Source organism: Polypterus senegalus, chromosome 3 (genome assembly GCF_016835505.1).
Source record: "Polypterus senegalus isolate Bchr_013 chromosome 3, ASM1683550v1, whole genome shotgun sequence".
In the NCBI taxonomy this organism is placed as follows: Eukaryota; Metazoa; Chordata; class Cladistia; order Polypteriformes; family Polypteridae; genus Polypterus; species Polypterus senegalus.
Window position 1 is genome coordinate 228,123,084 of NC_053156.1, and position 13,634 is coordinate 228,136,717.

Consider the following 13,634-nt stretch of genomic DNA (forward strand, 5'->3'; position numbering starts at 1 on the left):
AAGTTAACCATAAAAGTATATAAAAAAGTCTCTTTTCTGGAAATGAATGGAAGAAGAATGTAATTATATGAGCATATATTAGACTGAATTGGCAGAAGTATTATTTTCTACAAATTATTACTGTAAAGAAACAATGTTATCAACCTGCACCTAAACGGTTATGAACTAATTAATCCTGCATAAAAGTGCAGCTCTTCTGAATGACATTAATATACTGTGGCATGCTGTAGGTTTAGAAAGGCAACTGTAGTTGATCTGATGCTGGACATTCAACAAGGTATGTGCTTTGTATACAGTTTCTAAAATGCACAAAGAGGCTAATTGTGCCACAAATGGCAAGGACAGTGAAATATTTCAGTTTGCACCACATGGATTTACTTAGCAGTTTTACCATACAACAGACCAAGCGATAAAAGCAATAAAAGTGTTTATTTTCAGACAATAATTAAAATCTTTAAGATAGCCCACAGCAAGTATTTTCTGAAAAAAACGCATTACTTTTATGTTTCATTTGATGGTTCTAATAAATATTCCACTATTCTTTAAAAAGCTCCAGACATTTATGCTGGTGGTCTGACATCAACTGGCATGTCTCTTAGTTTCATGGCAGAGAGGTGGCAATTAATTGTAATTTTGAAGACTTGGTAGTCCAAAATGCAATCAACTGCTGCAGCTGTCCCACTGTGATCCTTGGAAAAAAATCCCCAAAGACATGCAGGTTAGGTGGATTGGCGATTCTAAATTGGCCCTAGTGTGTGCTTGGTGTGTGGGTGTTTGTGTGTGTCCTGCGGTGGGTTGGCACCCTGCCCAGGATTGGTTCCTGCCTTGTGCCCTGTGTTGGCTGGGATTGGCTCCAGCAGACCCCCGTGACCCTGTATTCGGATTCAGCGGGTTAGAAAATGGATGGATGGATGGATCCTCACAGTAGATAAAAGCAAAATAAGCTTCTGTCCTTTTCCAGGCAGGTTTATTACACCTACAGTTTTTCAAATATATTAATTATTGCTCTAATACTGAAAATTGGGATATTCAAGTGTGCAGGTATTTTATTACAAGTGATTTGTAGCTTATGAAAGCCAACAACCTTTTGTCTCACTTCATGTGTGCATTCTCTGGTCTTACCCATACTGTGGAATAACTAGAGAGGTTTGGTCTTTTTGTTACCTCATATTTATACCCCAGTGTAACAGTTAAGTCATAATGAATCGGTATGCTTTTAAAAGATAAAATATGAAAGGGAATAGGCATTAATTAGGTTCTGTTCATGAGCTTCTGTTAAAGGTTAGATTTCTCTCATGAGCGTAAGGCCAAGCTAATGAACAATTAAGACATTAATTTACATCAAATTTACATTTACAAAGTATGCCAATAATTCTGGAGGAAACTGTATTTTTCATTGTTGCTGATATTTTGTAGAAGATTTACACTTATAGGTCTGCTCAACATCACATATGGAAATATACTACTCCTTCCTGAAAGACTTGATAGAAGACACCATGGCATGGTTCACTTCATGATGCTACATTCAAAATTTAAAACTAGTCAAAATTCTAACAGAGCAACTGGTTTGCTTTCAAGAACACAAGAAAAGAGCACAGTGCCTGAAACACATTTAGTACAACATAGGAGATCATTTTTATACAGCTCAATGCACCTTTCATATGCATATCCATCACAATTACCAGGAGGTCAGCAGCTGGAGAACTCAGCAGCCATCTTCCAGCTAAGAGGGATCAGACTTTACTGGCCTAAATGTTGTAACTTAATTTGAGTAACAGGATCAACATGGTGGAAAAACTTATTGATACTATCTTACTGTTTTAGGCTTCAGTTACATTTTCACATCCACATAATGCAAGCCAGGAAAATGTTTTATATTCTATGGTTCTCATTTATATTACTAAAGGAGTACAATGAGTTTCAATAAGAAGAAAATAAATAAAAACAACACAAAGACATGCTGAATATTTTTGTGCACATTTGCATGTTGTGGATATATCATTGTGAAAATATTTTTCCATATCTCTCTCTCTCTTTGGCCACATACACTGAAATAAATTCTTTCAACGTCTACTTTGAATTGGTAACAAACAACATAAGACAATTTCTTTAACAGAGTTACCAATTAACCTACATCATGTATAATGCTGCTACAAGGTATAACGAAAGGGGAAAAAAAAAATGGGAATGGGAAAAAGGCCCATACCTGTAAAGCTTTGACACAGTTTCTGTTAGATGACACACAAGCTTGCGAAACTTTGAAATGTGAAACTTTGCTGGAAAGTATTTATACAGTTGTCAAATGTAGTCTGTGAAATCTGGTCAAGAAATTTGATATATTATGGTGACAAGATCAGCAAATGCAGACAATAAGTCTGACATCGCCTCCAACTAGAAGTTGTGTAATGTTACATCAGGTTTACCTGCACATCTTTCGGCATATAGTAGGAAAACTAGAGTACAAACAGAAACTCAATGTCCACATGTGGACAGAGCCAGCCCCACCTAAGAAATGAAAGATGTAGTCTGATTAGGATTATGCTGGTAGCAAATTTGTTGATCAATAAAATGGGCAATGTTGAAAATTCCATTACAAAGTCACCAAGCATTAATAAAAACAGCAAACAGTGCATCCCTTAGAAGCAAGAAACATAAAGAGAAAATGATTTTACGGTTTTGTCCAGTTTTAACAGTAACTTTATTTCATTTGGTTTTCTGGTAGTTGGAAAAATAAATTTAAAAAAGATGTGTTGCTCTGAGCCGCTCTGAATAAGGAATGTTTGTTCAGATGTTTTTCTTTGTTTTAATACTATAACAACATAATCTAAATAGCTATATAGTATTAAAAGAATTTAGTTAAATTATGGAACACATTAGCAGGCTAGTGATTAATGCAACTTATACAAGATTACTTACATAGTTGTCATAGTTATTTCTCGAAAACAGTTTTTAATTCTATATCTGTTGTTATATATTCATGATCACAATGAAGGCAAATTGCACAAAAAAAAGACAAAAAGTCAGTTATTATGTTGGAATTACTGTCAACAGTACTTTTCAGTTTGTGCTTAATCTGTGCATCTTTCAAGAATCTTGCCAGAGACATATTTGAAATGTTTTGGATCAAGTACAAAGACAAAAGATGAAATTGCTGAAGAGTTATTTTGGCAGAACCTTGTCTTATTACTCATATTGTATGCAAACATGTGAAGTAAAACCTTAGTACATTTTACTCATGAACACTTCATTAAAATAATTTGAGAAACACTAAAAATAGCCTATCTGTGCTAAATATATATATATATTTAAGAAATAAATTAGGAGATAGCCTATTTACTTTATGTAGCAGGGATTTATTTCCAGTATCTGTTAAAGTAAAACCATTTTTCTTTCAGCAAACAAGTTACAAAATCATGTTAATTTTACTTTATATTAACTGTGTTCCTGTTTATTTTGTGCACACACCACAGACATAACTCTCTGCACTGCCACCACCTCAAACCCTTCCTGTTAACAAGATTCCATCATTTAATAAATTATTTATTTAATGAGACCAGATCTGGCAAGTAGCAATGCTAAACACCTTTTATCATTTTCTATGCCCACTTTCAACGCCATCCATGACTGCTACCTGCCTCTGCTGGAATAGGCTCCAGTCATTCATGATTCTGAAATGGATTTAGGGGGCCTTATAATTAATAAATACCATTAACTTATTTTTTAATTATTCTGTATTGTCATTTATGTCAATATGCTACAATAACGTGATCGGTCTATAACATCAACATTCAAAGGAGATCAAAAATCCATGTTCGGATGCTTCCCAAATGTTCGATTTTTATGAAAGGAAAAAAGTTCAGCTTTGCAAAGATATAGTCATAAGCAGAAAAATTTATGTGTGGTAAATAAACAAACAAGTAGCACTACGACTAGAATAAATATGACTACACACGCTGCGGCGCATTAACACTGAATACGTCTTCTTTTGAAATCGAACGATAACAGTTGCAAGTGAAAATGACGATCACGCAGCAGCTCACCTCCTCACACACCTCCCGCGTAGCGGCGACATTGGGCTCCTCGTTCGGCTCCATCCCTCCTCCAGGCACAATCCACCTATCAGGGTGACGGCTGCTGCTCACCAGTAAAACCTGCCAAATTCCCAAATGAAGCAGCGTTTAAGAACCGTTATACAAAGCGGCCCTCGACCTTATCGAGACACAGACATCAGGAAAAAAAAATAATTCTTGGAAGAATAAAAGGAGATCATTCTGAAAAACAGCTGAATCAATAAATAATTAAACAAACAGCAAATAAATAAATAAAGCAAGAATCGTGCAGCTTAACTTTATGATCTGTCCACGACTGTCACACAGCATTAACAAAGATCAGGTGGGACCCCCACCTTTTCTTCCCAGAAGCTCCCTCAACAACCTCCACACCCCCATCTACCCCCAGCAAAGACACCCAACCCCAACACCCCCCGCTCCGCCCGTCTATCGCCAGTCAACTGCGGCCTGCTCCCACCCAGGCCTCCTCGGCCTCACCTCCTCCTCGCTTTCACTCTTGAAGCAGAGACAGGCGGCCCGCTTTTTATAACCCTCTCCGTCGTAAGTCCGCGTCTGATTCGACTTCAGCTTCATCATTTCTGGGCCTTTGGAGACCGACAGTTGACAACCCTACCACTTCAATTTGAACGCAAACCGCCTCCCTCTTTGTAGCAATCACAGCAGTTTACTGAAAGAAAAAGCTTCTTCTCCGCTTCATTTTCCCAAACCCGAGCGCATCTCTGGCATCGCCGCCATTTTCAGATACACTGCGCTTTTACCGTAACTTTGACCATTACACAATACGTACGTTAGGTTCATACACTAAATGTAGAGAGAATGGCACAGCACCGGTGCCCAACTGCGCTGCGTAAGTTACGTGGCTGACGTGATCTGCGTGGCTGACAAATTTCTGTTCTTCAATAGGTCTTTAGGCTGCAAATAGATTAAGGCACTGAAAATTGTACTTGAAAGGAAACGGAATATTTAATCATTTTTGCAATTTAGCATTTTTAACGTGCATCGTGGTAAACTGATTGTTGACTAGAAATTAGATAAGTGTGCGTGTGTGTGTTCTGAGTCCACTGCATGACTGGTTCTTGCTTTGTAACCAATGAAACTACGATAGGAACTGGCACTTCATATACTGTACTGTGCTCAGTAAACTGATGGAAGAGATACAATAATATAAGAATATTCCATCACTGTGACCTTTGCCCTTTACTTGTATCTTTTTATCTTAGTAAAAGACAACAGCAGAAGAAAATGTTTTTTATATTTTTGTTTCCAATCCCCCTTTTTTGCTTTTGTCATGTTTTATTTTGCAAACTTACATTTCCATTTGAGGCTTTATTGCTTTTCACAAATTAATCAGTAATTTCTAAGTGAAATGATCGATCTGGAATTGTTTATACACATCCGTTCATCTCCAGACTCAGCTGTCACCTTTCAATTTTAGGGTAGGTCAGGAAGAAACCCTGGGTCATACAGCATGCAATTATTTACAAATAATTTCAAGTTAAAAAATTAGATGTTATGATTTGGTTAAATATTGTTCAGTAGGAAATTTACAAAGTAAGCAATTATAACATTCAAAAAAGTAAGGTAATCATCCAGTCATCCAAGATTGCATAAGCTCCTTGAATTTCACCAAAGTCTGCAACATTAGAGGCTGCATCACATAAAAAATATTAATCCAGGTATGGAGAGATTTTAATATCATGCTTCATTATAGTTTAACAAACACAACACAAACTGTTAGAAAGCCTTTCAAAATCACAACCTGTGAAAGATTAGTAAAGACAGAAAAACTAATCCAAGTCAAGAATTGTAACCTTAATGTTGTGGAACTGCTTGTGTTTCTAAGGAAGTCCTGTGCTTCTTGGAGGGTTACACCTAAAAAGGATATCCAGGGTAAGGGGCAATAGAAGGACAATCCAAATATAATTCTTACAAGAATTTTGATAATACATTACATACAATATAAAATCCTTTCTCAGAGTCTAATTCCACCACTAAGACCAGGGCCAGGTTAATATTCTATGGTGCTCCTGGATTTGAACACCCAAACTCACAAACACACACACAACAACAGATCAAATGCAACATAACATACTAAACTAACTAAAAATCAATACTGTTCAAATTGGCACAAAATTACAATAAAGTCATTGAAGGTGGCAAAGTTGCAAGGTATGAGATAAGTTCCAACATTATATGAATGGCTTTGGGGTTCCTTTTTCTTTTTCTTAAAAAAGCTGTGGCATAGTTTCGTATATTATATTATATTATATTATATTATATTATATTATACACTATAAACATTTGGCCCGACTTGTGCACTCCTGGCTAGCTTTTCCTGGTGGCCTTAGGAACTCAACCAGTTACCTATATGGTTACATTAGGCCTGATTAGAATGGCTGAAGACAATAGATTCCAGCAGAGGGAAATGTCTATTTATTACAAGAGGAAAGGACTGAACGTTGTACCCTATGTGGAAAAGTATTTGGTATAAGTAGTTAGATTTATTTTATCTTACCTAATTGGCACTGGGGTCAAACTTCTCATTTAGAGACAGTGGCTTTGGTTCTTTGGTCATGTTGCTCATGAAAGACCCAGGTTGGATTGGAATACTAATGCATCTCAAGCTTGGTGTTAACATTACTGGAGTCCATTCTTGTGAACAAGAGAAATGTCTTCAAGTTTCAATGCCAAATGCATGTACCTGCTATTTAAAATATTTGACCTTGAAGCTACATAAAAGGAGGCAATTGGAAGGAACAACATCTCTAATCACAACCGAAATGGCAAGTGGTCATAATACATCTACAGTATGCTAATCATAGATTAGCTACAATAAATACCATGTTTAAACACAAGAGTTTCACAAATATTCCTCTCCCCAAAGCACCTCAGGCTGAAATATGATTTTTGAAATTATGGTTAAATTTGATTTAATAAAAACCCTATAGGGAACTTATGTGAAGATGGAGCAGATCTAGGAAAAGAACCCTCGTTGATGGTAATTCAGTGGGCAGGTTTGGGAGGTCCAAGTATACAGACAGGATTTGCTTCCTAAAAAGGATATTACTTACATGTCATAAAAAGCTATATTTGTACTTTCTTGGGAGGGAGGTGAAAGACAGACATACATAGATTCTGAATGAATCATTTTCAAGACTACATAGGGTTGTTAATCAGTTTTCACACACCTACTGGCAAGATCCTTCCAGAAAGATGTGGCTATGCATTTGGAATGATCTTTTTTCAGCATTAAAACAGCCCATTTGAATGCTATCAGTGTACTCTCTGCTACAATAAATAGTTTATAATTTTTTCATTTTTTTAACACAAACAAGTTAAGTAACTTGTTTAGGGTGGCAAAATGATGTGTAGACAGGAATTAAACTTGTAGCTTTGCTGTTTGGTTACAAATCCAATGATTTATTCAGTAAATGATGCATGTACTTTTTCACAAGCTAGGGTTGGAAACATCAGAAAATGATTGGTGATTAAGGCAGTTAAAAGTGTGCTTAGGTCACTTTAATTCAATATAGTTATAAAATAGTTGTTGACTTCAGGGAAAAAATTATTGTTTTATATAGCTGTGTAAGCCCATGCTGTAATAAGCCCGGGGTCCTAGAAACTATTGAAATTGTCAGAAAAAAAAAATGAAATGTAGAGATGTCAGGTAATTGAAAAGAACTACTCTGGGCATCTCTGTCCTAGGAGGTTTCATTTTGCAGACGTGCTCGCATCGCTTTTGCATTAGCGGCTAAGCAGCTTTGTGTTTCTTCGGAAGTTTTGTGGCAGAAGTGGGTAGTAACAAGTTACATTTACACCGTTACATTTGCTTGAGTAACTTTTTAAAAAAATTGTACTTCTAAGAGTAGTTTAACTGCACCATACATTTTACTTTTACTTGAGTACATTTGTGAAGAAGAAACACTACTCTTACTCCACTACATTGGGCAACACTTGATTTGTTACTTTTTTCCATTAGATACGCTATATTTTTGCCAGAGAGAAGCTGCCAGTGGATCTACTGCATGACAGTTTCACCAATCAGACGTAGCAACAATAGTCACAAGACTCCATTTCACCAATCAAACGTAGCAACAATAATCACAAGACTCCGTTTCACCAATCAGATGTAGCAACAATAATCACATGGCTCTGTTTCACAAATCAGACGTAGCCATGCAGTCACATGACCACAAATAAACTGCGGCGGCAAAGCGCACAAAGTCCTCACAGACAGCGGACAGGGAAAGAAAGAATACATGAAAAATGAGAGCCAACTCCTGCTGAAGCTTAACCATCACTTCACAACAAGCACATTTTAACCAAACAGACACAGACAGTCAAGGTAAAGTGAGACTTCTTGTACGTGCACAAGCTGCCTTGTTCTAATGTTATTTTCTATCAGCTGTGCTATTTGGAGGGCAAGTGAATATGCAGTATTATACTGTCAGTGTACATTATATCTTGTCACTGTAAGTAGTTTGCACTGTTCAAACATAAATGTTACCTACTGTAGGTATTGGCTTCAAAAGCTTTGTTGTGAAAAACTGAGATTTGGAACTTTGTGTTATTTGTGCATCTTTATTTTGTAAACATGTTATTTATTTTTGCTCATTCTTTATTTTATTATTTGGAAATTGCAGAATTTGCACATTATTTTATATTTTTGTCTGTCTTATTACAAAATTTCTAAAAAATAAATCATTTATTATGATCAAACAGTTACTCAGTACTTGAGTAGTCTTTTCACCAAATGCTTTTTTACTCTTACTTAAGTAATTTATTGGATGACTACTTTTTACTTCTACTTGAGTAATATTATTTTGAAGTAACGCTACTCTTACTTGAGTACAATTTTTGACTGCTTTACCCAAGAAAAGTAAAAGGGATACTGTTTTGCCGATGTGCTCACCTCACTTTTCTATAAGCGGCTAAGCGAGTGACTGACATGCTGACCTTGCTTGTGTATCCTCGGAGGTAGAGCCCTTACCCCGACTCTACCTCTCACTTCTGGGCTGACACACAGACAGACACACACACACTTCCACGCGTAGACATTTATATATAAGATGCTATGCTCCCTATGATTAAATGAAGACAAAATCAACATGAATGAAGCTGCAAGCTCAAGACTAAGCTTTTCCTCTGTAACAGGGTGAGTATCCTGGCAATCCCCGCAAAAAAGAGGATCCAGAATTACAAAATCACTCCACTTGATCAATCAAGAAGAGTGAGTTAATTCCCCTATACTGGATATAGTTCATGGGGTGAATTGCCAGAGACAGGACTGGGACAAGGTTAGAGAGGTATTTGGAATGCCTGGAATACAGCTAAGGCATTGAATTATTAGTATTAAAAATCCATTCATTTTAACCAAATCAAGCATAGCAAAACTCTCTGTCTTAATGGTATAATGGTAAGTCTATCTATTTCGATAGCATGGGTATTTATGAACCTTTGTTCACTGGTTGTGTCATCACTCACTTCCCTCTTTGTATATGTTTTTGCTGCCTTTTTCGTTGGATATTCCATCCCTGTTGTGGATGACATGCTGACCAGATGCATGCCTTATGATTTACTATGTTACACCAGTCACTTTTGTTGTTTGGACATTCTCACCTTCTTGTGGATCCTGGACAGCATTATGCACAATCAAGGGCACAGATGCCAGACTGACTGACCTCTTATCACTTTATATACTGGTATGTTGGTTAAATGATCTTGCTAAAAGGTGAAAAGATCTAATTTGTGTTGATTTTGACCTTTACATCTTCCAAAGCTGACATTTTAATAAATTTGTTTAGACACTTGATATTTACTGTATATTGTATTGATGGGTGCCAGAGTGTCTCGAGTTTTCTTCTTTATTAGTGCCATTCACAGTATGTGAACAATAACCATATAGCCATCAATTATTTTTGCATTGTATTTCTGCCTGCCTTTTTGGATCCTATTCCCTCATCAGTGGGATTACACTATTTACTGTGTGGCTGTTGATTCACTGTTGATTTTCTATGTTTTATAAAATGTTTCACAGTACACATTATTCCATGCATACAAGGTGAGACCCAAATGTTTTTAGACAACTGTTATAAAACACAGATAACTTCTTATATGGATATACTGTAATGTGTTTTTATTCTTCAAAGTACATTTCTCCTTGATCAATACACTTGTTTGCACATTCCTTCAACTTCTTCATGCCCTCCAGGAAATCAATTTTTGAAATGTTGTTAAGCTCCCTTGTCATTGCACACTGAATTTCTGCCACTGTTTGAAAATGCCTGTCGTTTGGTGGCATGATGTTTCATCACTGGTAATGATATTTTCCCAAAACAACGTGTTCTTTTTTCTGCTCTGTGGTCAAGGTGTGAGGAACAAATCTAGTGCAAGTCTTTCTTTTTTCTAAGTCTTCGGTTACAATCCAGCGAACTGTCTCCTTACCAGTATTCAAACAATCAGCAATCCTTTGGAGAGTGGTATGACGGTACATGCAGCATAGTACTACGTAATTATGGCGTCAGCTGCTAGATGTAACGCACAGTACTTTTTTTTAAAACAACTCGTCTAAAAACTTTTGGGTCGCACCATGATTACATTTTAACAGATTTTCAAAATGTATACAGTCTCTCTCTGTCAATTTTGTGCTGCTTTCAGTGAATTTTGTTCCTCCCATGAGTGTCTACAACTCCATTTCCAAAAAAGTTGTGACACTGTGTAAAATATAAATAAAAGCATAAAGCAACAATTCAGCCCCATCCTTAATTGAAAATAGAACAAAGACAAGAGAAATGTTGAAAAATTGAGAAATTGTATTGTTTTATGAAAAATATTTACTCATTTTGAATTTGATGCCAGCAACATGTTTCAAAAAAGTTGGGGCAGGGACAACAAAAGAATAGAAAAGTTGTGAAATGCTAAACAAAATCACCTGGTAGAACCTCTCACTACTAATTAGGTTGACAACAGGTCAGTAACATGAAAAGAGCATCTCAGAGGGACAGAGTCTCTCAGAAGTAAAGATGGGGTGGGGTTTACCACTCTGGAAGACTACACGGGCAAATAATGCACCAATTTAATGATAATGTTCCTCAACATAAAATTAGAATTTGGGGATTTCATAATCTACAATACAGTACATAATATCATTAACAGATTCAGAGAGTCTGAAGAAATCTCTGTATGAAAGATTCAAGGCTGAAAACCGATATTGGATGGTCATGATCTTTGGGCCCTCAGGCTGCACTGCAATAAAAACAGACACGATTCACTGCATAGGCTAAGGAACACTTCCAAAAACCATTGTCTGTGAATACAGTTCATTGTTGTCTCTACAAATACAAGTTAATACTTTACAATACAAAGAAGAAGCCATATATAAACATGATGCAGGAAATCTACCACCTTCTCTCGGAGCTCATTTAAGAATGACTGAGGAAATCTGGGAAGGCACCATTAATGCTGAATGACACATGAAGGATTTGCAGCAACATATGCTGCCATGCATACGTTGTCTTTTTCAGGAAGGCTTTGCTTATTTCAGCATGAGAATGCCAAACCAGATTCTGCAGATAACATAATATAACAGCATGACTCCACAGTAAAAGACTCCAAGTGCTAAACTGGCCTGCCTGCAGTCCAGACCTGTCATCCATTGAAAACATTTGTCGCCTTATGAAATGAAAAATATGACAAATGAGACCCCAAACTGTAAAACAGCTGAAATCTTGTATCAGAAAAGAATGAGCCAACATTTAACTTTGAAAACTATTGCCGTTGATCTTCTCATTTCCCAAACGTTTATAAGGTTTATTAAATGAAGTAGTGGTGGAACACAGTGGTAAACATACTACTCTCCCAATTTCTGGTATCAAATTCAAAATGAGCATGTATTTTTTTAAATAAAAAAAAAAAAAAAAAGGATTTCTTATTTTCAACATTTGATGTGTCGCCTTTGTACCATTGTCAAATAAATATTACATAATCTGCATTTTATTTTTATTTACATTTTACACAGCCTCCAAACCTTTTTGGAAATAGGGTTATGTTACTAATGATAGTACTTGGGTGTTGTACCGCGTTAGCCATTATGAATGTAGTGAAAAGTCAAGCGAAATTACACCTTTTATTAGCTAACTAAAAACATTACAATATGCAAGCTTTCGAGGCAACTCATGTTACATGAAGAAGGGGCCTGAGTTGCCTCGAAAGCTTGCATATTGTAATCTTTTCAGTTAGCCAATAAAAGGTGTCATTTTGCTTGATTTTTCGTTACTAATATTAAAAATTATAAGTCGAAACCCACTATGTACAATAAATAAATCTTACTAGCCGACTAACTTCAGACCTTACGGCAATGTGTTTAGCTACAATAAAAGTAACGTATAATAGAACATTCTGCTTATATACAACGCACAGAAGAGCAGCCAAAACGATGCTCTACCCAGAAAGACCAAACCCAACAAGACCATTTAATACTTATGATAGCCGTTCAACATAATGCACTGTATACTCTCCGGTATTCTTACTTCACTTTGGTCTGGAGTCTTGAATCATGCAAAGCAAATAATATCAACATTTGACAAAACGAGACGGAACCCTTGAGCGCATCAAAACAATAGACTGGCATTTCTTACTGCATTAGTTTCTCCTTTCAGCTATCAGCTATATAGTTGCTGCTCCGGGTCCTTGTGACGCATCACTAACAAATGAAGATTAAAAAGTGATGCAAGAATGACAGAAACTATGATCGCAGTTACAAATGAAGTTGTTCGTTGTTTTAATTGAACTTGTACTTTATAACCTGCTCTGCAATCGTACACTTTTTGGCTGCACCGTTTCAAAAAGGAGGATCATTTCAAGATTAAATGCCTATCTTCAGCTGCACTGGAACATCAGAAAATCATTCAATGCATTTAAAGCGCTTATTGTGCAAGAATATACCAGCCCGTTTTCCATATACCGCTCACTTAACGCACAATTATTGGGCATTAGTTTACATGCCACAGACCTCGAAATATTTCGGTAGCCGTACGATTTCCAGAATATGTCTAAACACAGTGTTTCTCGTGAAAGATAAAGCTATGGTGGAAAAACGTCCTTTTTAAACAACAGACATAAAATAACGGGGCCATTCATCCATTCTTTGTTCATACCCCCTTCAACCCAAATTTGAAAGTCGCTGGTGCTAGAGTTTATTCCTTCAGATACGAACATAAGGAAGGAGTTAGCACCTAACGATGCGAAATACGGATTAACGGGGTTAATTATAATGCCACAAAATATTTTACCACTTAATTTGTTAATTACTTTCGTTTTATTTCTTCCGAAACGTTCCTAAACGTTTTAGTTATACACTGTATCCCCCTGTATCCTTAAGAAAAGGATATTCAATTTCATATAAAGACAACTGTTTAGTTTCGACTATTGTGTATATTTAAAACTGTAGTTTAAACAACAATGAACAATTTCCAGGGGCGCATGTAAAGTGTCTTACTTTAAAATTCTCCTCCACCACAGTATACTGCTACATGAAGTCGGTTGTCAAATTTATCTAACGTATGC

The 13,634-nt window shown here is 36.4% G+C and overlaps 1 protein-coding gene across 3 annotated transcripts in view; it reads right to left on the reverse strand.

The window, feature by feature from the left end:
• Positions 1-13,634, reverse strand: part of nudt3b (nudix (nucleoside diphosphate linked moiety X)-type motif 3b) — an 88,321-nt gene that overhangs the window by 13,836 nt on the left and 60,851 nt on the right. The window contains exons 1-2 of one of the 3 annotated variants that reach the window (XM_039748694.1): positions 4,548-4,834; positions 4,041-4,151 (exon numbers count right to left, since the gene is read on the reverse strand). In XM_039748694.1, the coding sequence (XP_039604628.1) occupies positions 4,041-4,151; positions 4,548-4,646 (210 nt within the window). In that variant the 5' untranslated portion in view covers positions 4,647-4,834. Of the gene's footprint in view, positions 1-4,040; positions 4,152-4,547; positions 4,835-13,634 lie in introns of those variants that run through there. The other 2 variants (XM_039748695.1, XM_039748696.1) reach the window with 2 other exon arrangements.